The sequence below is a fragment of the Electrona antarctica genome (genome assembly GCF_951216825.1).
Source record: "Electrona antarctica genome assembly, chromosome: 11".
NCBI lineage: Eukaryota > Metazoa > Chordata > Actinopteri > Myctophiformes > Myctophidae > Electrona > Electrona antarctica.
The window spans coordinates 38,037,507-38,060,938 of NC_136792.1; the positions used below are offsets into that span (position 1 = coordinate 38,037,507).

The 23,432-nt window shown below is 42.2% G+C and overlaps 1 protein-coding gene across 2 annotated transcripts; it reads right to left on the reverse strand.

Annotated features, from left to right (window-relative positions):
* Nucleotides 1–2,831: 2,831 nt before the first annotated feature.
* On the reverse strand, nucleotides 2,832–22,672 carry LOC306932322 (calpain-9). Of its 2 annotated transcripts, XM_079514076.1 has the most exons (21): nucleotides 22,329–22,672; nucleotides 15,477–15,546; nucleotides 13,493–13,611; nucleotides 12,988–13,121; nucleotides 12,304–12,475; nucleotides 11,901–11,972; nucleotides 11,566–11,657; nucleotides 11,139–11,213; nucleotides 10,823–10,989; nucleotides 10,464–10,621; nucleotides 10,008–10,219; nucleotides 8,954–8,996; nucleotides 8,173–8,247; nucleotides 6,737–6,797; nucleotides 5,673–5,737; nucleotides 5,492–5,560; nucleotides 5,180–5,258; nucleotides 4,492–4,608; nucleotides 3,403–3,461; nucleotides 2,941–3,020; nucleotides 2,832–2,877 (listed from the first exon to the last, which is right to left on the reverse strand). In XM_079514076.1, exons 1-20 carry the CDS (start codon nucleotides 22,581–22,583, stop codon nucleotides 2,994–2,996), a joined length of 2,121 nt encoding a protein of 706 aa, XP_079370202.1. In that variant the 5' UTR covers nucleotides 22,584–22,672; the 3' UTR covers nucleotides 2,832–2,877; nucleotides 2,941–2,993. The 2 variants fall into 2 exon arrangements, with proteins under 2 accessions (XP_079370202.1, XP_079370203.1); XM_079514077.1 differs by lacking the exon at nucleotides 5,673–5,737 and having other exon boundaries at nucleotides 5,492–5,568.
* Nucleotides 22,673–23,432: the final 760 nt, after the last annotated feature.

Genomic DNA, 23,432 nt, shown 5'->3' on the forward strand with positions numbered 1-23,432 from the left:
GCTACAACACTTGCAGCGGCCGGGACGGACACGAATGAGCCAGTGTTGCCATGTCCGCTTATTATAAGCGAGTTTGGGCTTGTTTCTCTGTAAAGTACCGGTATTTTGCGGTCTGCGGGTTGCGTTATTTGGGCTTGTTTCTAAAGTGTAGTCGCTTATTTGGGCAGTTGGGCTTGTTTCCTAATGTTGTTTAAACCAGTGATTCTCACACATCTCCATGTCAAGGACCTCCAGATTAATATATTTGTCCAACTATGGACCCGCCTACATCTGAAAATGTTTTGTGCCAGGAACCCCCAAACAAGATATGTGTTGTTGTTAAAATGTTTCAAAGAATATTCCACATTTTGTCACATTTTTTTTCCATTATTATTTTGAAAATAGCAGATCTACACGCTCACGCGACGCGTTGTGGGCCTGTAGGTCGGCTATTTTCAAATAGCCTAGTCACAGGCTTCTTTTGGACTTGTTTTCATGGACCTGGTTGCTTGTTTCTCTCACACAATCTGGCAACACTGGAATGAGCCTCGTGGAGTCGCGCCCTTATGATCGCGCCGCTGCAACACCGCCCTCTGGTGGACGGATCACGTGGGAGATTAATACCAGTTGAATACAGCCTGATTTTAATATCCGTTGGTTTTTATTATTGCGTCGTACTCGTACTACGATCATGGAGTGATGATCCCGCGCCAAAATCGCCAAAGTGCAGTAGACTGGACTGGTCATTGATTGGACACACTAGCTTATCCATTTGCTATTTTCGGCGTGCGACGCAGTGGGCTATAATATAAATAAGGCACTGCGACTTTATTTTTGTTTTCAGCATCCATCATTCATTGCAAGATGTTTTATAGGCTACATCTGAAGTTAAGTATCAAGTCGGTTTCTTTTTATTTATTTTATTTATTTATTTATTTATTTATTTATTTATTTATTTATTTATTTATTTATTTATTTATTTGTTTGTTTGTTTGTTTATGTATTTGTTTTTTTTGGGGGGGGGGTCTGTTTTATAGGCTACGTACATAGCCTATATTTTCACTTTACACTTTAACAGTTACATATCCCTACCATATCATGAATAACCAATAAGGTTATGTAGAGGCGGACAACGCCCCTGAATAATTTATAGGCAGGGGGATGGAATCCTGCTTCCCATCTTCTTTTGGTCACTTTTGTTCAGCTCAACCCTCCCGGGCAGAGTGCGTCTTCTCTTCTGGGTGCTCGTCCGAAGCCTAAAGGGTTATATTCACCATTAACATTTCATAGGCTGACAGGCCTGAAGAACCCTGCAGAAGTAGGTCATGCTCAGGCTGTGAGTGTCCTGAGCGATTAGTGTCACACTGTCTCACACAGTCCCTGACACACATACCATACACACAGGCGATAGCAGAATCATGGCGTTGCTTTGAAGTGTGTGATGTCATCATGTGCTGCTGGTAGAGCAGCAGGGGTTACAGGGGGTCTCCAGCTAAATTAGTTGAACCACTTTAACCCTATTAGACACTCATTGGCTATTTGAAAGTAGTCGTGATGTGACGCATTGGGAGCTTGTAGATCTGCTATTTTCAAAAAAACAAAACACGTCAATAAAATAAAAATGAAACATTTTAACAATACAAATCTTGTATGGGGGTCCGGGTCCCTATCACAAAACCCTTTAGATGGGGGTCCAGGTCCAAGGTCAAATACTTGAAACATTGATAACCACTGCTGTGTAGAGAGTGCCACACTAGTTAGGTTAGGTAGTTTATAATGCCTCGACCTGTGGCCATTCGACCCCATGCACTGACTCATAGGCTCCACATAGGCTTGTGGTCTTGTGGTGAAACCACACATCCATCAATTTTTAGGCTATTCAAACTGGATGAATGGATTTTTGAAGTGGTATTTAGCCTAATTAACGTTTGCTGTGTTCATGATGCATGTATGGACACAGAGCCGCAGTCATAATCATTTTTGGGGATTCCTGGTGTGTGAGTGAGTGAGTGAGTGAGTGAGTGAGTGAGTGAGTGCGTGCGTGCGTGCTTGTGTGCGTGCGTGCGTGCGTGCGTGAGAGAGAGAGAGAGAGAGAGAGGGTGTGGCTGTGTGCATAAGTACAGTACATGCAAGACCTATCTTGCATGTTCTGTACAAGCAGTTACTTATGTTGCAGCTGTGCAGTATTCAAGGACTAAGATATTTTGAGTGTACCAGTGGTGCAACAGGAAATTGCCTGAATCTCTGCCATGCCCCCTACCCCCAATCCCAAACTCTGGTATGTGTATCTGTGGCTCTTCATACTTTAGGGAAAGATGCTTAGAAACGGATATTTACACATACCAAATGCCAAAGCTGACGAGACCATAATTTCTCAAAAAGATCCCCTGGGGATGCTGGGCTTAAACTGCAGAGACAGACACTGTAGAAGTCTTTTCTAGCTTTTTTCTTCATGACCACTTTATTCAACAAGTACAAGTAGCTTACAGAAGTTACACATGAATTTGTTTAATGTTTTCAGGCATTTATAAAACAATCTTGTCCCACGTGACCTACTGTATAAGACTTTAAAGTTAATCGGTGAAGCTACATTGATTAAATTACTTCTCAACAATTTCCATATACTTAAATGATTTTATCTTCCTTTGACCCTACTTTTGGCAACAAACCAGGTTTTGAGAATGCATTAGGATGTTTACATAGATGGTTACATAAATTGAGTTGGTTGTTTATTAATATTAAAGATGACAGACAGTGCACAATTTCCACAAAGCATTTCTTTTCTTTTGTGAACAGTGTGGCCCTCACTATTATCAGTTATGACTTTGAAATGCTAGGTTATACCGTAGATAACTATTCATTCATACAAACAAAATGAAATGTCATAAAACACCTACAACCACGAACAAAGAACAAGCAGTGAACAACCTTGAAGTGAACTAAGCTAAATTAAACTGAATTACCGAAAACATCTGGTCTTCAAGACACCAGTGGAGGCGGTGGGTCAGGTCATTTCAGTTGTACATCGTCATGTGGAGCCACTATCAGAAGGTGAAATAGATTTAGCTCACACTGTCTTGAGGTTTACTGCAGGTCAAACAGGGATAACTGGAACCCTCATCATGATTTATATCACCCACTCCCTCTATATACCGGTAATAACAAACATACAAAATGACCCTAATACTATACATATGTTCCTTCCTTCATTTTGAGTGGTACTGTGAAATGTTGTCACAGTCACTGTCACAGTATATCAGTGTATAACTCTGATCCTGGCCTTTAATACAGGTAAATTTTTACACTCGCTGAACTTAATTAATACTCCATGTGTATTCTCCATTGAAGGCATATTTTGTTGAGGCAAAAAAGGAAACAATAATGATATCATATCATAATACAGCGTTAAAAAAAAGTCAGTACCTGTCTGTAGTTGATAGTTATGTTGCCCATTCCCACCATGTCATATGCTTGAAATTTACCTGTGAGAAAACAAACAATAGGAAGTTTTACTGTCAAGACCATTCAGTGACAAGTGGGTATAATAATATTAATACCAGTAAGACGAAGCGAGCTCGCCCTAAAGGCGCATGCATCCGCCTGGGTGACGGCAGACTGCTGGGCGAGCACTGGTGCTTTGGCATGGAGGGTTAGATCAACATATGGAATGAATTCTGTACTGGCCATATATGGAGCGTGTCTTGAGTGTACAGGGTTTGATGAGGGCCCAGGTAGGGCCGGGCCTTAATTTTCGGGCCTGTTGAGAACTCTAGTTTTCGCCGGCTGCCGGGCGCGGCTGCACTAATAACTTTGGGGGGGTCCCGTCTAGAGTTTGAATGGACAGGTATCAGTCAAAACGGAGACATCGAAGAGGAAGGATGGATGGGGAAGGATCAACATATGGAATGTCAGAATATATATATATATATATATATATATATATATATATATATATATATATATATATATAATTAATTATAATAAGAATGTAATTTCCCACCTATATGCAAACTAGGTCAACTAAAATAGGCCATCATTGTGTAATACATTTCACATTAGTTTGTCGTGCCAGATACAGATAGATACAAGTTTGTTCAACCTTACCCAGTAGACCCAAGAAAATCTATGATCTTTCATTCCCTCAGCTCACACTGCTTTGTTTTTGTCTATACTTGTTTCTCTCATGCTACATTAGACATCAGTTGTTGTTCTTTATAAACTCACTGATTAAATCAACCATCACATGTTTAATCTCATAGACCTAATATGCCATTGCTTCTCTAACTCTCTCTGTTCCAATTTATGCACGAAAGCCAAACATTATCTTGCCCATCATATCTTCTCTTATTACTTCCTCCTGTTCTATCAGCTCCAATCTTTTCCCTGATGTCCTCCTACATGTTTCTCATCCTCCCTCCCTCCCTCCCTCCGTCCTTCACCCAGTGACAGTCCCACGCTCCCTTATCTCCCCTTCATCCTCTATTGACTGCTGTCTCTTTCTCCCTCCCTTACGGATCATGCTGTCCAGTTTCATCAGCAGGTACAGGAAACCAGGGTAGCTGATGGTCATATCTGGCTCCGTGTATCTCAGGCCGATGAGCTGCATCACGAAATCATCCATCGGCATGCCTAAAGCACAGCCAGACCAGAGCAAACAAGCACAGCTTTGATCAAACACAGCCGTTTCAATGACATCCCCTGCTGTTGTCGTGGTGTAAGTGCCAGTGCCATGTGTGTATCGCTATGCCAAATTCCTTGCTGCTGAATAAATTATGTTGAAGAGGGGATGAATTTGAAGAAAGGTGTTTTAGTGCCCCCTGTAGGCAGTGAGTAGAGGATTCCATAGTCTGATAAACTGCCTGTTAAACAGAACAAGAGGATATGGCAGGCTCAATTCGAGACTAAACAATAACAAAGAGTATATATTGAAAGGCATCAATATATTACCAATAGTTGCCTATTGCAATTTCCACATTGCAGACTACTTGCTGTGAATATGGGTGTTTGTTCATGCTCCACAAACTGTACACAGTAAAATCCTCAGTTATCCATTTGTAACTCAGAGAGACAATGTAACCTAGTGGACCCTCAGTTTGTAACATCTCAGAGTTAAATGAACACTCAGGATTTTACTGTTAGTGTCCTCAATGTTAAGTGAATGACAACCCAAAGTGTGAGTATGAGGAGGGTCCTAGCCTACCTGCAGCCTTCAGGGCAGGTTGCACCTCTTTATACTCAAGGCATTGAGATTTATTCTTGTCAAAGGTCAGAAAAATGTCCTGGGGAAAGATTAAGAATGAATGTGAATTCATTGGACAATTTAATTCGTCCAAATACTTACATTTCAATTTTGAATAGATTTTAACAACACAATGTGCCACTTCCAAAGGGCTTCATAAAAACAGGACAACAGAGTAGAATAGTATTTCATTTTATAATTTTCTATTCATCTAAAGAATAGAAATGTCCACTTTCTTCCTCTCCTAACAATATTGTCTCGATATGGCCTTACCGTCCATCTCCTAATCTTGTCCCACAGGTCCTGGAACTCCAGCCAGTCCATCTGGGCAAGACCCTGGGTCTGGATAACTGGGATTAAGGCAAATGGCCTGGTCAGATCCTGATAGATACTGGAGTGGGACGGCATTCTAAAACAAACCATCAGTATTATTATTATCTTTCCAAAAGGATACATCCATGAGGACCACCAAGCTCTTGCAGTGTTCTAGAGCCAGCTTCTCTTCGGTGCCTGCCAACACTACGCAGCACCAGTGGAGGGCAAATGAACAGGTCCATGGGTACACGCACGCACGCACGCACGCACGCACGCACGCACGCACGCACGCACGCACGCACGCACGCACGCACGCACGCACGCACGCACACAGTCACACACACACACACAGTCACACACACACACACACACACACAAGTGGGTGGGCGTGTCATAAGGAAGCAGCTCTATACATCCTCCTTCCTGCCATGACATCATTCCAACTTCCTGCAGTAAAAACCCTTTGAGCTATCTCTGCCTCCATCTGAAAACATTCTATAGCAGGGTGGGTTCTGTAATGTTGGTGTTGTTGGCTAAGCATCATTCACTTTGAAGTGAATGCAGCAACAAACAGTGGTCTACAGTAAATGTGATTTCTGGAGGTATCAATTCTGTGGACAGTGTCTATGTTCTGGCTTATCAATACTATGCTGAAAAAACATCTTATGTTTGGAATCTAGTCTGTCGACGCATTTTCCCTGGACAAAGACAAATGACCAGAATGTCTGTCTGTCTGTCTGTCTGTCTGTCTGTCTGTCTGTCTGTCTGTCTGTCTGTCTGTCTGTCTGTCTGTCTGTCTGTCTGTCTGTCTGTCTGTCTGTCTGTCTGTCTGTCTGTCTGTCTGTCTGTCTGTCTGTCTGTCTGTCTGTCTGTCTGTCTGTCTGTCTGTCTGTCTGTCAGACAGCGCAGGCACACCTGAGCGTCACGAAGGTGCCAAAAGCCGCTCGTGGCCGGTGTCTCTTCCGGGTTTCTAGACAGCTGATGGATGGAAATGAAGCTCCACCCACGCGGCAGAATGGGGCAAGCTTTTCCGGGAATCTGGCGGGTGGAGCTTAATTTCCATCCACCAGCTGTCTAAAAACCCGGAAGAGACGCCTCCAACGAACGGCTTTTGGCCGCACATGGAATCCCAAGTGTGCTTACACCCTGTCTGTCTGGGTGGCTGACTGTTAGAACTGACTGTTCGATTGGTCCTATACTGACCTCCACCTTGTATGGCTTCAGTCAGTAGCTGGTACAATTCCAGGGGCCTGCAGTATCCCTCCTGGTGAAAGACAGAGACGCAATAGATTTGAACAGAAAATGTAATATCAACTAAAAAAGAGGGGGAAATTATGTAAATAATGCAGCACTTTTAAGAGAAGATATTGAGAGGATCAAGAAGGCTTTTGTGAAGCACTAAGGTTCACACTGCCTTTGGCCTGCTCACATCTAGCTAAAAAAGAAAAAGAAAACTCAGCTTTCCATCATGCACCTGTAACCCAACATGCCTTGCAGTGCGTCGACACACGTGTCACTTGATCGGCCGTAGCCAATCGGAAGAAGGGAAGTAGGCACATCCACGCTGATTGAACACAACGCGGCCGTTCTGGGATCATTTCTGATGTTATGCTGTGTCGAGGTTACAATGTTAACCCTTCTGAAGAGAATTAGATTTTAAAGACAGAGGGAGTGACTAATGGCGGCTTTCAGAAACAGAAGCAGGCGCGATGCTAGGGGGAGGAGGTCGTCTGGCGAGCTGCCGACTTCCGTGGCCAACTCTTAGGCGCGATTCATACTCCTATTTTAGAGCCGAATAAAAGTCGGTTCGGCTCTGTAGAGCCTACAATGTGACGTCATTTGAGGTTCGGGGGGGCGGGTACCGTCCTAAAGTCGGCGCTTCGGTGCTACTGAAAATTTCTGACGAGCCGAAATCATTTCGGCACTACAGCGCCGAAACAGCGGTAAAATAGGAGTATGAATCGGCCCTTACGTCGCCAACTCGCTGCCCATCTTAAATGTAATATAAGATTAGGAGAGTGGTCTCAAAACGTTGTAGTGTAGTGATGAACCACGCCCCTCTAGTACACAGAAGAAGTTGGAACAAACACCATTAATAATACTTAATACCATTTGGTCCAGGTTAGGTTTAAGGCTTTATTGAAGGTGTCTTTGTGTTCTGCTTCTGAATCTTTTATTCAAATTGGTTTAAGAGTGCCCTTATTGGTATGTTACTCTTCTGTACCCACTGTACTGCTATGACCTGACCTGTATCTGTAACTTTTACTGCTGCGCTGTCTCTGGCGCCAGAATTCCCCCCGTGGGATCAATAAAGGTACCTACCCCCCTTTTTTCCCCTCACTGTATATGTTTCTTTTCCCTTTTTACCTCCCTTATGATGAATTCCTGTTCTGTTCTTTGACTATATAGAAGTGTCTATTTGTACGTCTCTAAATGTTTTGATGAATTGAACAAGGTGGACCCTCTTGTAAACAAGTGTAATGCTTAATTGGGTCGTCCACTCACAGTTAACAGTCTTTGTATTGAGTTTGTGCTTGAAATGTACTGTAATTCTGCAAACTGTTAATAAATATTTCAATCAATCAATCAAACCTACTGTATCTATCTAAGGCTAGCAGTTGTGTGTGGGGGAATCTCACCTTGTTGCAGTGTTTCTTGAACAGCCGTCTTGTGGATCTAGGCGAAGGGAGGGCAGCCTGGTGAGGAAAGGAAGGCTGAAAAAGAAGAATCACACAGCAAGAATCAAGAATATGATCACATCATTTAGTTTAATCAACACAGGTTCAAGGTGTTTCCTGTCACATGTTTCCTGTCACATACACACACAATACAGCTGGTAGCAGCATTATAGGCAGTGAACTTTTCAAGCTTTTCCAACATAAAATAAAAAGGTAAAATTGTGTTATTATTTCACTGGTCAGTATTCCTATATTAGTACTGAGTAACACTTTATTTCAAACTCAGACTCAACTTCATTATGAGTTATATACTTGTGATATTCATATCACAAGTTTACACTCCAAAACGGCTCTCAAAGAGCACTTACGGGCGTCTGCAATTCGTAACGCATCCCTGTAAAAAAGTTAAAGTCCCCACGTTTATATTTCTACGTCTTTAAATGTTCTGATGAATTGAAAATGGAGGACCCTGATGTAAACTTTCCTGGTTATATCCCCAGTAGCAGATTTTGTATTGACCTGTACTTTCGTTTGAACTGTACCCATTCTATTTACTGTGAATAAAAAATAAATCAAAATCAATCAAATACCAAGTATAAAGGAGCAGATCAAATTATTTTGTGCAAGCTTCCTATGACTACCATTATATTGTTAAACAATGAATAATAAAAGAGTTAAGAAAGCATGTGATAATGTTGCTGAGGTTTTTACTGTACACATTTTGTGGTGGCTGTTTCACTACCTCTTCCATGGTGATGTCATTGGTCCCTGGTTTCTCAGCTGGACTGGAAGACAAGCATTACGTACAAGCTTACACTCACTGACAAATGAAATAACTGCAAATGAATGGTTATTTAAAGAACCATAGATTTAGCAGAAAAACGAAATAATTATTCATAAAATAATGACTGAATAATTCATATCATAATTCATAGAATGATACATGATACATGAAATAACTGCAATTGAATAGTTATTTAAAGCAGAACCATAGATTTAGCAGAAAAAATAAAATAAATACAGAATAATTCATATAATAATTCATAGAATGTTAATATATTTATCTGCACCAATAGTTGCATCGACGTTATGCTTTCGTCCCATTCCATTTGTTTGTTTGTCTTTTAACAAGGTATCTCCAAAAGGATTGAATGGTTTTGCATAAAACGTTGTTGAAATATTCAAGTAAAACCACAAATCTTTGAGGATATGTTTGTCATTGGTCAAAAAACAACTGATGAACCTTTCATGCCAATTGCTCAAAAGAGGGTGTGGTGTTACATACGGTAACTTCCAAACAGATTCATGTAGCATCATAAAAGTGTGAGGAAGGTTTAGGCATGGGGCAGTTGACCTTCACACGTCATGACCTGACGAAGATGTAACTGAAACATCGAAACGTTGTCGCTTTTTACCTGCACCCTGTTAATAAAGTAAGGGCCTAAATGGTCTGAGCTGCTCCAGTGCCTCCTTCTCTCGTCACACCCACTTTCTTTGTCTCACCTGCAGTTTATTTTGATTTTTATTTTTTTTAAATCAGGTGTATGATTCTTAACACTTGTGTGTTTTGGGAGCATTAATTGGTGTGCGGATTTTTTCATTTCTTCATTATGACTGTTTGTTCAGCCTCCCCTACTACTTGTATTTAAAATGGACCTATTTATTTTATTTTATAAATCTTATTTTGACTTTTCATTTACTTTTTAAGTGATTCATTGTACAGCACGTTAGTGAACTTTTGTTGTTTTAAATACTTATCATACGTTCGTTCACTGACACATTAATGCAGCACTCACGCAGCAGCGTTGCCTTTCTCAGTTAGCACCCTGAGGATGAACGCTCCCTTCTGATTGGGCTGTGCCGTGGAGGCTACTATGACATAATGGCCAGGCGGCAGCTGACCTCGGAGCACCACCTCCCGTCGCTGGGTGTAGTTAGGTGTGCTGAGGACTGGATGGAGAATTCTCAGGTCATAAGAGGACAGGAATTTGCCTTCCGAATGGACTGCCTGGAGAGAAGACAAACACACATAAATATCATATTACACATATGGTACAAAGTACAGAAATATACCCACAAATATAGTAACATGACAAATACATAGCTCTATATTGTTTACCTGTGTGTATTCAGCCTATGAATATATTATGTATTAGCCTATGAATGTATTAGCCTATGAATATGTTACGTTTTTGAGTGAATAAATACGTATACATATTTGTGTGCAAGCGTGCGTGTGTGTTTGTGTTTACCTTGTATACATGCAGGCCTATAGCCAGTTGCAGACCACTGCGTCTGCTGTGTTTCTGCATCAGAGCCACCATGAATGAGCAGGTCTTCTCTGAGTCTGATGGGTCGTCATCCTCCTCTAACAGGGTCAAGTAGAACTGCGGGTTCTGTGAGAACAAGCCTGTCACACAGTCACAACCTCAATGTACGGGTCCATTCAGGTCATTTTTAAATGAGCACGCGCACGCACACGCACACACACACACACACACACACACACACACACACACACACACACACACACACACACACACACATTTGCAGAGAAATGCACACATGTTCCGTCAGTGGAGTTTCCACTGGCATTCTCTTCTCTACCTACCCCCTTGGTAGGAGCCCCCTGCAGATTGGCCCACTACCCAGCTGCCCTGGTGCGTCGTGCTGTGCCACGGCCGTGTGCTGAGGCTGAGGCCAGGCTGGCCGAGAGTTTCACTCAGGTGACACAACTCAATCACCTCAAAGTTCTGACGAAAGTCTGACACATCCATCCTGAGATGGAGGGAGGGATGGACAGACACGGACAGATTAACCGGCAGGCCGCCAGATGAATAGACAGGTGTGATCCAGCCTTTTTCCAAAGGGTGGAAGTAGAGGTCTACAATGAACAGTGATGTGTGTCTGGGCATACAATTACTCACCAGAACTCCCCATCCTCCCTGCTCACTCTGTCCAACCTCAGCTGTTCCTCCTTGCTCACTCTATCCCACTGTGGACTAGAGAGAGACAGAGAGAGAGAGGCAAAATAGAGAAAGGAATCTGAGAAAGTAGAACTGCAGGTTCTGTGAGAACAAGCCTGTCACACAGTCACAACCTCAATGTACGGGTCTGTGTGTGTGTGTGTGTGTGTGTGTGTGTGTGTGTGTGTGTGTGTGTGTGTGTGTGTGTGTGTGTGTGTGTGTGTGTGTGTGTGTGTGTGTGTGTGTGTGTGTGTGTGTGAGTGTGTGTGTGTGTATATGTCCATTTTCCTCATGGGGACCAGAACAATGTAGACAGGACATTTTCTTCTGATTTTACTATCTTTCTGAGGATACAAAGGACGCAAACCTACTGAATAGCAGTACTGACCCATTCATGTCACTCCAGGGGCCCTCCCACTCTGCCTTTCCCCAGGGGTTTTGGACACGAATCAAGTCCACTGGTCCGTATTCAGTCTTTACCTGGGACAGCAGTAGGTGGAGGACAGGACAGTGGAGATGAAAGAGGAAGAGTGGACACGTGGGAAAAAAAAGAGTGAAAAAAGGCCAGATGACATAATGAGTAGGGACACTTACTCAAATGGCTCATCTGCTTTTACTCTCTTTTTTATCTGTAGCTTATCCTTTGCCACAGCAATGACCCAATTTCCCCCCTCAGGAACAATAAAGATGTATCTTACTATACTGTAGGTGTGGCAGCTTTACCTTCTCCATTGCAGTCACAGAGTAGGCATGTCTGAACATGATGCCCAGCTCATTCTTCTGCTCTAGAGGACCCTGTGGTAAAACACACATGCACGCACGCACACACGCATGCACACACATATAGTAAACAAACTGCCAAACTACCGCCAGTTAATTTAACTGAGCATAAACATGTACACATTAACGCTACAGTGTACATAAAGGAGCTTTAAAGATATGTCTCATCAAAATGTAGTACAGCAATACATGGCAAGAAAAATAGATTTTGCGCACCACGCACTCACGCACGCACGCACGCACGCACGCACGCACGCACGCACGCACGCACGCACACACACACACACACCATCAACATAAAAAACTAACATGAGCATCCAAAATGCTAATGCTCATGCCACCCTACCTGGCAATTGGCACAGTTGATGAGGCATGCCTTGGCCAGTAGAGGCATGAGGAAGGCTGGCAGGTCTCTGGGTAGAGAGGCTACAGTAAAGACCTCTGTCACACCTCCAGTCATGTCTACCATAGCTTCATGAGGGAAGCCCATGTTGAGAGCCCGGTAGCCACCTTTCAACCTGTAAAGGTTGAAGTCATACTGTGTAAATTGTTCAATTAAATTAAAGTTATTTCTTCTATAATCTTCCATTGGTACATTGTTTTCGCAATAAACATTCCATGTCAATTTGTTCCCTAAATGTGACTTTTAGCTTGCAAGTGTCTAAAACGTTGGGTTAGAAAATAATATGGGCGCGCGCGCGCACACACACACACACACACACACACACACACACACACACACACACACACACACACACACACACACACACACACACACACACACACACACACACACACACACACACACACACACACACACACACACACACACACACACACACACACACACACACACACACACACACACACACACACACACACACACACACACACACACACACACACACACACACACACACACACACACACACACACACACACACACACACACACACACACACACACACACACACACACACACACACACACACACACACACACACACACACAGTCACACAGAGAGACTGACTTGGCATAGGCCTTCTCCAGTAGGGGGCTCCAGAACTCATATTTATCTCGACAGCTCAGGTAGATCAGCCGGCCTTCCACAGTAGGCAACAGGTCATCTATTCTCACCTCCACCCATTGGCCATACTGCCAAAACTAGACAGACAGACAGACAGACAGACAGACAGACAGACAGACAGACAGACAGACAGACAGACAGACAGACAGACAGACAGACAGACAGACACAGACAGACAGACAGACAGACAGACAGACAGACAGACAGACAGACAGACAGACAGACAGACAGACAGACAGACAGACAGACAGACAGACAGACAGACAGACAGACAGACAGACAGACAGACAGACAGACAGACAGACAGATGAATGTGGTTCTCATTATAATCATTGTTTAATCACCAGTCCTAAGAAGTGCACTTCAAGAGTACAGTTAATGAATGCTACATTTTATGTTGGTATCAAAGGATTTGATCCAGTTCCAGTTCTGAGGTTGAGAGGCTCACCTGGAAGCAGAAGCTGCCATCATATCCATCCTGGAAGGACTGTCCTGTAGGGACCACCCTCTCCAGCAGGCAGCGATGTAAGGAGAGAGATGCCAGTGCAGACAGGAACCAGCAGTCATCTGGGGAGGGGTGAGCAGTGGAGCAAATACTGTGTATGTGAATTAGAGAATATGTATATGGAACTACAAGCGGCTACATGTGCAGTAGTAATGCTATATGACAGCTGTTCTCAACCAGTGGTCTGGGGACCACCAGTCCTTGAGGAGGTTCCAGGTGGTCCCCAGCTAAATGATGGAAGAGTTGGTAACCAAATGGACCCTTATAGATCTTTAAGATCTTGAGAGTGTAAGATGAAAATGTACACTCTCAATTAATTTGCTTAATTTACAAGAAGTCTACACAATTAAAGAATGTAGAAGAGTTGTTTTGATGAACATTTGCTCAAATTGGCTGTTATCTCTCCTATGGTACCACAGCCGGATGGCAGTGTGGACAAAATATTATGCAATGATAACAAAATGTTCTAAGTTTTGGGTATAAGAGGTAAATCTCATCAAATGGTGGTCCGTGGCTCAAATGCAGAATAAATAATGGACCTTGATATGAAAAGGGTTGAAAACCACTGCTACCGCTACTGTTCAATTAAATCCTTTATTTATCCTCGAAAGACATTAAGGTTGACCTCATTTGCAGTGTTGTCGAGATACATCACAGTACAATTTCCTTTTCACATGAATGATTAAAACAAACAAAATAAAACAAAAGCAGAAATGTTTCCCTATTGTGTGATACAACACACTCACCATTCTAAATCCTACACGGTTTGTGCTTATAACCACGCCCTCATCGCCCTGCTTCTGTGGCCAACGTGTAAGTGCCTCTTGCCTATAAACAACTGCAGACTAGTTTTTGTAGCAATAAAGTAGAGTTTCTGACCACGACAGAGGCGCAAGCAAACTGGAGCCACGTGAGGCACCACCGAGCGAGCTAAAGCGAGCGAATTGCCGTGCCGAACGTTGCGAAACCGACTCAAGGCCGTTCGAGTTGCGAGTCTTGCGACGAGATAGGCAGAGAATAGTAAATCATGTTCTGGCGAGAGCGTTTTTCCCGTCTGCCACTCAAAGTGGCTACTGGCCAATCACAGCGTGTCCTTGCACAAGTGCACTGGCCAATCACAGCGCGTCCTTGCACAAGCCGTGTAGGATTTTGAATGATGCATCACTGTGCAGTATAGTAGTCGTTCTATATCAGTGGTTCCCAAACCTTTTCATGTCAAGGACCCCCAAATTGACACAAATTAGCCCACGGACCCACATTTGAAAAGATATGCCAAGGACCCCCATGAGAGAAGACTTTTACGGCTCTCAACCTGTTTAATTTCAAGGACCCCGAGTTTGACATGCAGTAGGCTACGGACCCCCGTTTAATGGCATTTCTATCTCTGGGACCCCCAATTGATATTGTAAAATCTATGTTAATTTAACTCTGAGAGTGTACAAATGGATTTGGTTCCATTTCCATTTGGTTCCATTTGTACACTCTCAGAGTTACAGACCCTTAAGGGTTCAATTGGTTCCAAACTATCATTTAGCTGGGGACCCCCTGGAACTCCCTCAAGGACCCCTTCTATATGACATTCCACCGTGCAGTATAGGAATTCTATATGACATAGCACTGTGCTGTATAGGAATTCTATATGACATAGCACTGTGCTGTATAGGAATGCTATATGACATAGCTCTGTGCAGTATAGGAATTCTATATGACATAGCTCTATGCTGTATAGGAATTCTATATGACATAGCACTGTGCTGTATAGGAATTCTATATGACATAGCTCTGTGCAGTATAGGAATTATATATGACATAGCTCTGTGCTGTATAGGAATTCTATATGACATTCCACTGTGCTGTATAGGAATTCTATATGACATAACACTGTGCAGTAGTAAGGCTATAGTGCTACAGCCAGTCAGTGACTTACTGAGATTCCCCTGGCACACGTCCAGACGTGTTGCTCCGTCCACTATGAACTGGGGAGTAGGACAGAGCTCCTAAAGTAGAAGGATGAGTAGGATGAGTGAGAGATGGAGGTAGGGGAGGTAGGAACGAAACAAGGTTATGACAGACACGAATAATAACAATAATAATGAATGCATTTTATTTATAAAGCACTTTACATTATTACGTATCTCAGAGTGCAAATATGAATATAAGAATATGAATATAGGAGAGAGGAGAAAGGATGGAGGGAGGAGAGTCAGCGAGAAAAGGTAAGGGAATGAGGATGGAGAGGTTAGTGAATAAGAGGGGGCGGGCAGGGGGCATGCAGAGAGGAGTGAAGGGGAGATGGGGAGGAGGCAGGGGAGGGTAGGTACAAAGAGGAACAGAGAGAGAGAGACAGAGAATGAGGAGTAGGTAACCTCGTGTCACCACTCACCAGACTTTCCACCTCAGAGGAAAGTCGCTTTGTTTTGGTCCCCCTGTTTATTTTTAGTCTCGCCAGTTGCTATGAGTTCAAGTTGGAATAAAAGATGGATATGTAAATGAACTATTCCTAAGTACTGTCAATTTAATGCGCCGCATCAAGGCTTTTATTGGTAGGCTAAGGAGGAGGTAAGAGGTAAGGAGAGAGACAGTGTGAGTGAAGGAGACAGGGAGGGAGGGGGTGAGAGAGGGAAAGAGTGAGTGAGAAGAGGAGAAGTAGGCTCATGGACTCCACAAGTTAACCACAAGGAGTGGCTTTTAATTAACACAGATAGATCAAACTTCCGCCTGCATATTCTACTCAGTGAGTATCAACTGTAAATGGCAACAATTAGTTAATAGATCATTCACAAATTGTTATTGAATTCTGAATTACATTTAAAATGTTTGTTAATAGTTGGTTAATGATTTAAAAAATTAAAAACATATGCAGCATTTTCTCAAAATTACAATAGACATGATCTCTACTATCATGTGATCAAGGCACATCTGTTTGAATTTTCATATTCCATCCTGAGTGGCTAAAATTGACATCTAAAGGTTTCTGTTTATAAATTCAAGATCTGGAGAGGTGAGGATACCCCTGTTACCGAACAAACACTGCAGCAATGATGTCTAACAGAATATCTACTATACCACTTTTCAACCTATCTTCAAGGTCTTCACTAATAATCATGATAAAATGGCACAATTATTTTCCTACTCAGTCTGTATCTCATAGGAGGGCTGTGGGCAGTTCAGAAACCTGTCCACCAGGTCCACCAGTGACATCATCGTCAGGCAGATTTTTTTTAAACAAGATGTTTTACAAAAAAAATTAGATTTGTATTATTGTGAGAACGATGGCTTCCATTATCACATTGCAACTTTTCAGGAATAGAAAGCCTGCAGTTTCTATTAGCTTGGATTCTCCATCGATGATGTCACTGGTGGACGGGTTTCTGAACTGCCCACAACCCCCTGGGTCCTATTTTCATAGTCTTTGGTATTGGCCGAGGGATTGAACCCGACCTCCCAATCTCAGGTTGGACACTCTAACAACAAGGTCCCTGAGCTGGCCTGGTCATATCACTTACACTACCTTTAACTACACTGTCATTATTTCCTTTACTACTATGCTGCCTGGAACCCACTTTCCTGGATGTTTACTTATCTATTAAAAATGTGATACTTTATTTACATTTTGTATCACATTTTGAAATCCCATTTAAAGCATTTACAAAAGGTAAACCAAACTACAAGTGACATCCTATAAATTAAAAATGATAGGCACCTTATTGACAAATTAGTGTTTTCATTGTTCTGTAATAACACTGAAAGGCCTACAGCACAATTCTATATAATTATATTCAAATGGAGCGGTGTGGGCATATGGGTTTTACATGCCTGACATGTTCTTGAATTTACTTGATATTTGCACACTTCACACCGGGGAGCTGAGTTGGATGTAATGAGATTGAAGTGATCTGATTACAAAAATGGAGACACTAACAGCTCACTTCTATATTAAATTGAAAACAAGGGCGGCATAATGGTTTTAATGATGATGATAGTCACTCTTTGTGATGCCAATGTATGCTGCAGTCGTGATCACTGTTGGAAGTGAATCAAGGCTGCATGTTAAAGTATTACAGTAATAATGGTGTTGCCAAAATAACTGCAATCTGTTACAGTAATACAGTTACAGTAATGCAAAAAAGGTAAGATTACACTATACATAAAAGAAAGAAAGAAAAAGAAACGATAGAACAAGCATGGAGTTAGACAGAATGATTATCGTCTGTGTTAGTTAGTGATCATGTAAATCGACAGGACCAGTTTAGCAGGATCTGTGTGGTTTAGGATTACCGGTAGATGACTTGACATAATGATGGATATAAAGAGGGTGGTTGTAGCCTGAAGGTCAGGCCACTGAACATACAAATATGTGTATGCTTGTGATAGATCAGTGTTTATCAGTAGACTACCATCTACTTACTTTTATTTTGTTTGTGGTTTTACGAACTCCCAATTGTACTTTTTCTTTATTTGGCTTAGAAAGCTTAAAGGACAACTTTTTTTCAAACAAGGTTTATGTTTTAGGTTGTTATTAGAGAAAGTAAAATATTTTTTTTTTCATTTGCTGCTTTCTTTCGTTTTAGGGATTTTAGCTGTTTTTGACAGGGGGGCGGGGGCATTCGAGCATGGGGCTAAAATGCTAAATATGTATTCTTTTACAAAATATTATGGTGATTTCTTTTTTTATTATTTACTATAGTCCTAATAGACCCCAGGAAATTACATCTGGCCACAGAAGATCACAGGATCTACTGAATGTGAAGGTAGCCTACTGGGGGGAAGCCACACTGTGTGTTATAGGCTCAATATGCAGTTTGACACATTCAGTAGTGTGCATGCCAGGTCGCTAGGTAGCGCTGACGGACTGCCAGATCGACCAGGCACAAGAACCACCGTTCTGTTCTACTTCCTATCACAAGGCTGTTTGTTTACATCATGGTTTTACATTCACCATCGCTAGTCACTTACATTTGTATTTGTAGGATGAGCGGGGTGAGGGAACACTTGCTCATTAGGAACTCCAAATATCGCCTACAGCGATAATGTAATGTATGCCGTAATGTATGCCGTAATGCCGTAATGTAATAAACATATGCGTTGTGAGCCCACGTGAGCCATGATGTCACAAGTTTTGCAGATTCAGCCTGTTTACATGGAGACGGGAGGAAACTGCGTTTCAAAGATTTCCACTCTGGAAGGTGTTTTCCGGAGTGTAAAAAACGCTGTTCTCGTCTAAAGGGACCCCAGTAAACGATACTTTGTTTTGGCGTTTTATATGGACACCGTTCTCGTGGGGGCCTAAGACTTCTTTTGTCAGGTGAAACCTGTCCTATGTCTTACTCAAATTTAATCACGACTTTGGCTCCTAGTCGCTAGTAGTCGGGACCTAGTCCGTATAGGCTGCCACACATGCTGCTGTGATGTATTGGTTACTCAGGTCACATGACCAGGAAACAGGTAACAGGAAGCAGGTAACAGAAATCTTTAGAGACACCCAATGTTATGTAACGTAATGTTATGATTGAGACCGGCCGGTTAAGAGGAGCATTAATAAATAAAGAAACCAGTGCTTCTTTCACCTGACAAATATCACTATGTGATCATTTCTTGTTTATGAGATGACCTAAAAGTTAGTGAAGTTGTCTTCTTGTGACCATCACCACAGGAGCACCAGTTTGAGGTCCTGGATACAGTGGATAGTTATTAGGAAACTGTATTGCCCTTCTCTTCCTCAATAGGTCCTGGCACTTTTTAATGTTTATATTTCTTATTGCTGTGTGGGCTACACAAGGTTTTATGATTTTTATTACTATTAAATAATAGTAATAATAGGCGCCCGGCCTACTCGGGGCCATACAAGTCGTGAACGATGCATGTGGGGAATACACGCCCCACCTGTTCTGCAACACTGCTGTTATGTGATATAGCCGTTGTCAGTTCTCGTGACTATGGCTCTTACTTTCTGTTCCCTGTCGTCTTAGGAAGAAATATACATGTAATAAAACTTTCTGTTCCATTGCACACGTTACCACTTATATTGGCGATTGGTTTTTCGGTTCTCGGAAACCGTTAGTCCGATAGATTCACAACCCCGGGTCATATAGGACACACTTCAAGTTTGAGGCCCAGCCGTGAATTAATACATTGATGATGATAATGATGATGATGATGCATGATGGCGATGATGATGATTATTATTATAATAGTTATTATAACCACATAGGACTACAAAGCCTGCCCAATGTGCTTTGTTCTCTTGATGATTTGTTTTACAATATTGGAAAAATAATTATTTCACTGCCTGCAATGTCGTTAAAGCTGTAAACGATAAATCACCTTGAGCCCTGAGGTAACATAGCGAAGAAGCTATATTGCTCATAAATAACGAAACTGTATATTATTAACTGTTAATTGGCACAATGCCACATGTGCCATTATTGATAATAACCACCCCTGATTAGATGCTCAATTAGAGAATATAATAATTCACTTGATCTTCTGTGAGGTTTTTATTTGATAAAGGGCCCAGTGACAGTGTAAACATCATGTAAGCAAGTCTGATCTTACCTCAGCCTTGTCCCGGCCTGCCTTAATTCTGTGTTTGTAGTGAGGAGATGAGCCGTATCAAAGAGAGGGGGTGGAGTGAGGAAAAAAGTGCGGGAGCAGGAACCCCATGCATGGGGTCCACTGCAAGTGCATGATTTTAATTCAAATTTTACCGCTTTAAATGAGTGTTTGTCTGCCATTAAGGTCTGTTTGGCCAGCAACTTTCTTCAACTAAATGGGGCTAAAACCGAGGTGCTAAAACCGAGGGGCTCTGATAGCATTTGGGTCCTTCAAAGAGAATGTGAGCCCCAGGAACCTTACCTTGGGGTCAACTTTAATCAGGCCATGCACCTTGACACGCACTTCAGGGTCTTTTCCCACCTCAGGAATACAGCGAAGCTCAGGTTGATTGTTTCACATACTGGCCAAGAAATTATTATCCATGCCTTTGTTTCCTCTTGCCAATTAATTAGTTTTTCACCTGCCTCGAAAAAACGTCCATAGTTCATAATTCAAAATGCTTCTGCAAGACTGTTAACTAGGTCCAGCAGAAGGTGATTATGACATAATTTATTTAGTTTAGTCATAGGGCTATATCTTGCGCCACCCCCTTATGTCTAAACTTATTTGCCATTTTTCACTATTTTGAAAAACATTTTAAAATAGTTCAAATAGTCGATCTACATGCTCACATGAACTATTTCTGTGTCGAATTTGAAGTCGGTGGGGCGAACGGTTCTTGAGTTACGTGGCCTCAACGACCTTACAGGCATATGCAAAGGCTAAACTTAGGTAATTTAGATAGAATTTATGTAGACATAGCATTCTATAGCAGTACTCATAGCTTCACTGTAGATATTCTACTGTTAGACAGATTCTTATCAGTTCTTATCTAATGTTCTTATCTCATGTTCGCTTATCAGGGGCGTGTACAGAATCAGATAGACACGAGGTAGAGCACCGTGCTCAATGTTAAACCCCAGCTGCACAGGGTTTCCTCGTCATAACTCCACGGGTCCACCTGCAGTCCCACCTCTTACCACTAGGGCCCAGTGCTTCAACATTGGAGAATGGAGAGCCTCACTGGGGGCTTGTGCAGTACAGACTACGGTGTAGCACATGCACACAGGTGCATGATGAGAGGCAGTACAGTACAGTACAGTACAGTACAGTACAGTACAGTACAGTACAGTACAGTACAGTACAGTACAGTACAGTACACTAGTACAGACTACATAGTCCGACAGCCAATAGTCCGACAGCCACTAGTCCGACAAGTAATAGTCAGACACCCCAACAGCACCACTCAGTTAAGACGGGTCTGATTTTTTTACTTGAGCATGGCCCTCAAAATGTATGTGCACGCCACTGTTGCTTATGATTCTTGATGACTATTTCTATGCATTTGATGTATTACCAATACCATGTGTTGTTCTTGCTTACTGTACATCGCTCTGGAGCTCTAAGAGCGTACTCTGCTAATGCCTAAATTGCAAATTGTGAGCTGAGCAGTCTGTCTCTTGTTCTCTTCTGCTGTATGGAATTTGACAAGGCTTTCTGGACCACCTCTTTCGGCCAGAAGATCTTCAAATGTGCTGATGCTACTCAACCTAAATTATATTTATACGAATACTTATACAGTGTGAGACCAGCTTTGAGCCATGCCTTCCATGTCTCAAACTGTATATAAATAAATGAGGCTACATATTGGTCATGATCTGTCAGCGATTGAAAATAAATAACTGTCCAGAGTAGAATCCACTTGCTATAGTTTTTATGACAATGCCACATCTTGCTTACACATCTGACATCCTGCTGGGAATTAAGGCTTACTTGGCACCTTCTGAATGTGAATGACTAATTGTAAACATTACATGATTAAGTGTCAATTGTCATTCAAATGAAAATAGGTTTAGTACAGGATAATAAGCCTATGCCTATCTACCTAATCATTTGCATAAAGTGTACCTATTAGGCCTATAAATTACTTATTTAAACAGGATTTTAGGCTACGACATATCTATTAAATGATAGCCTACTTTATTTTTAAACATGTGGCTGCTATAGAACTGTCTAACTGTCTTCGTTAACAACAGCTAAATGATGGGACAAGCGGGTGACTAGAGCGTGCATGGGCATGCATTGCATACTAAAGGTCAGTTTCAACTCAAGAGAAGAGCTCCACCTTTGAAGAGAAATTGCGGTATTTCGAAACTTTGTTGAACTTTTTTATTTATTAGCCTACCTTGGGTCGCTTCCACTTCACTGTAGACCGCAGCTCCAGCTTCCCCAGGGGGAAGTGCTGATCCACGAACAAGCCGTCAGAGCCCACGATGCTGTCGCCATCGTCTTTATTCGAAAGATGAGCGGCGGACACTCCGGACAGAATGTCAGCGAACCAGCTGCCGGACTGTGAGCCGAGAAGCGGGTCGTCTCCGTCTACGGAGTCCGTTTCATCCTCAACCGTATGAGCTGAATACTCTTCACTTGCCACACTCATTGCGTCAGACTGAGAATTGAGAAATAAGAGGACACTGACTTAAGTTATTAGCCAAAGTCAGATGCAGGGAAGTCTGCTAGAAATGTTTCTGAGAGTTGTTTGCAGTTTACCTTTTCCACCTCCCTGTAACCTTACCTAACCACTCCCACTTTCAAAAACAGAAAGAAAAAGTAGCACACCTGCATGGGAGGTGGGACAATGGTTGAGTCTATGCTGCTACTGGTGGTAGTAGTAGTATGGTATTGCAGCAATACTAGCCCAAGATTACTACTTGGGCTACTACTTGGGCTACTAGATTACTACTTACTGGGATACTAGCCCAGACTCTCGTAGAGGTTTTTTTCGATTCTGACGATATCGTTTCTAGCGATATCGTCAGAATCGAAAAAAAACCTCTACGAGTCTAAATCTTGGGCTACAGCAATACCATACTACAACTACCAGTAGCAGCAAAGACTCAACTATTGCTGCCTGCACCCATTTGGGAATGGGGATATTCCTCCAACAGTAAACGACTATATTTTGTTGATTACCATTGACTCGGGCAATGGTCTTATTATTTTCATGTATTCTTTCATTTGAAAAGGTATTAAGACATTGTTGCAATATGCCTACAGCTCAAGCAAACACTGTATTATAACGTATTACTGTGTTGGTTTGTTTACCGTTGAGTGAAAACAATGTTGCACATTTTCATCTGACATTTGGGGAACCCCCCTGGTCCCGCCCCCCTGGTCCCAACCCAGTTAGAGAACCACTGGCCTAGGGGTCTGCATAATGTCACTTATGAAATGTGAATACATTAAATGTATTACATAAAGAAAAAAATGTATTTATTACCCACATGCA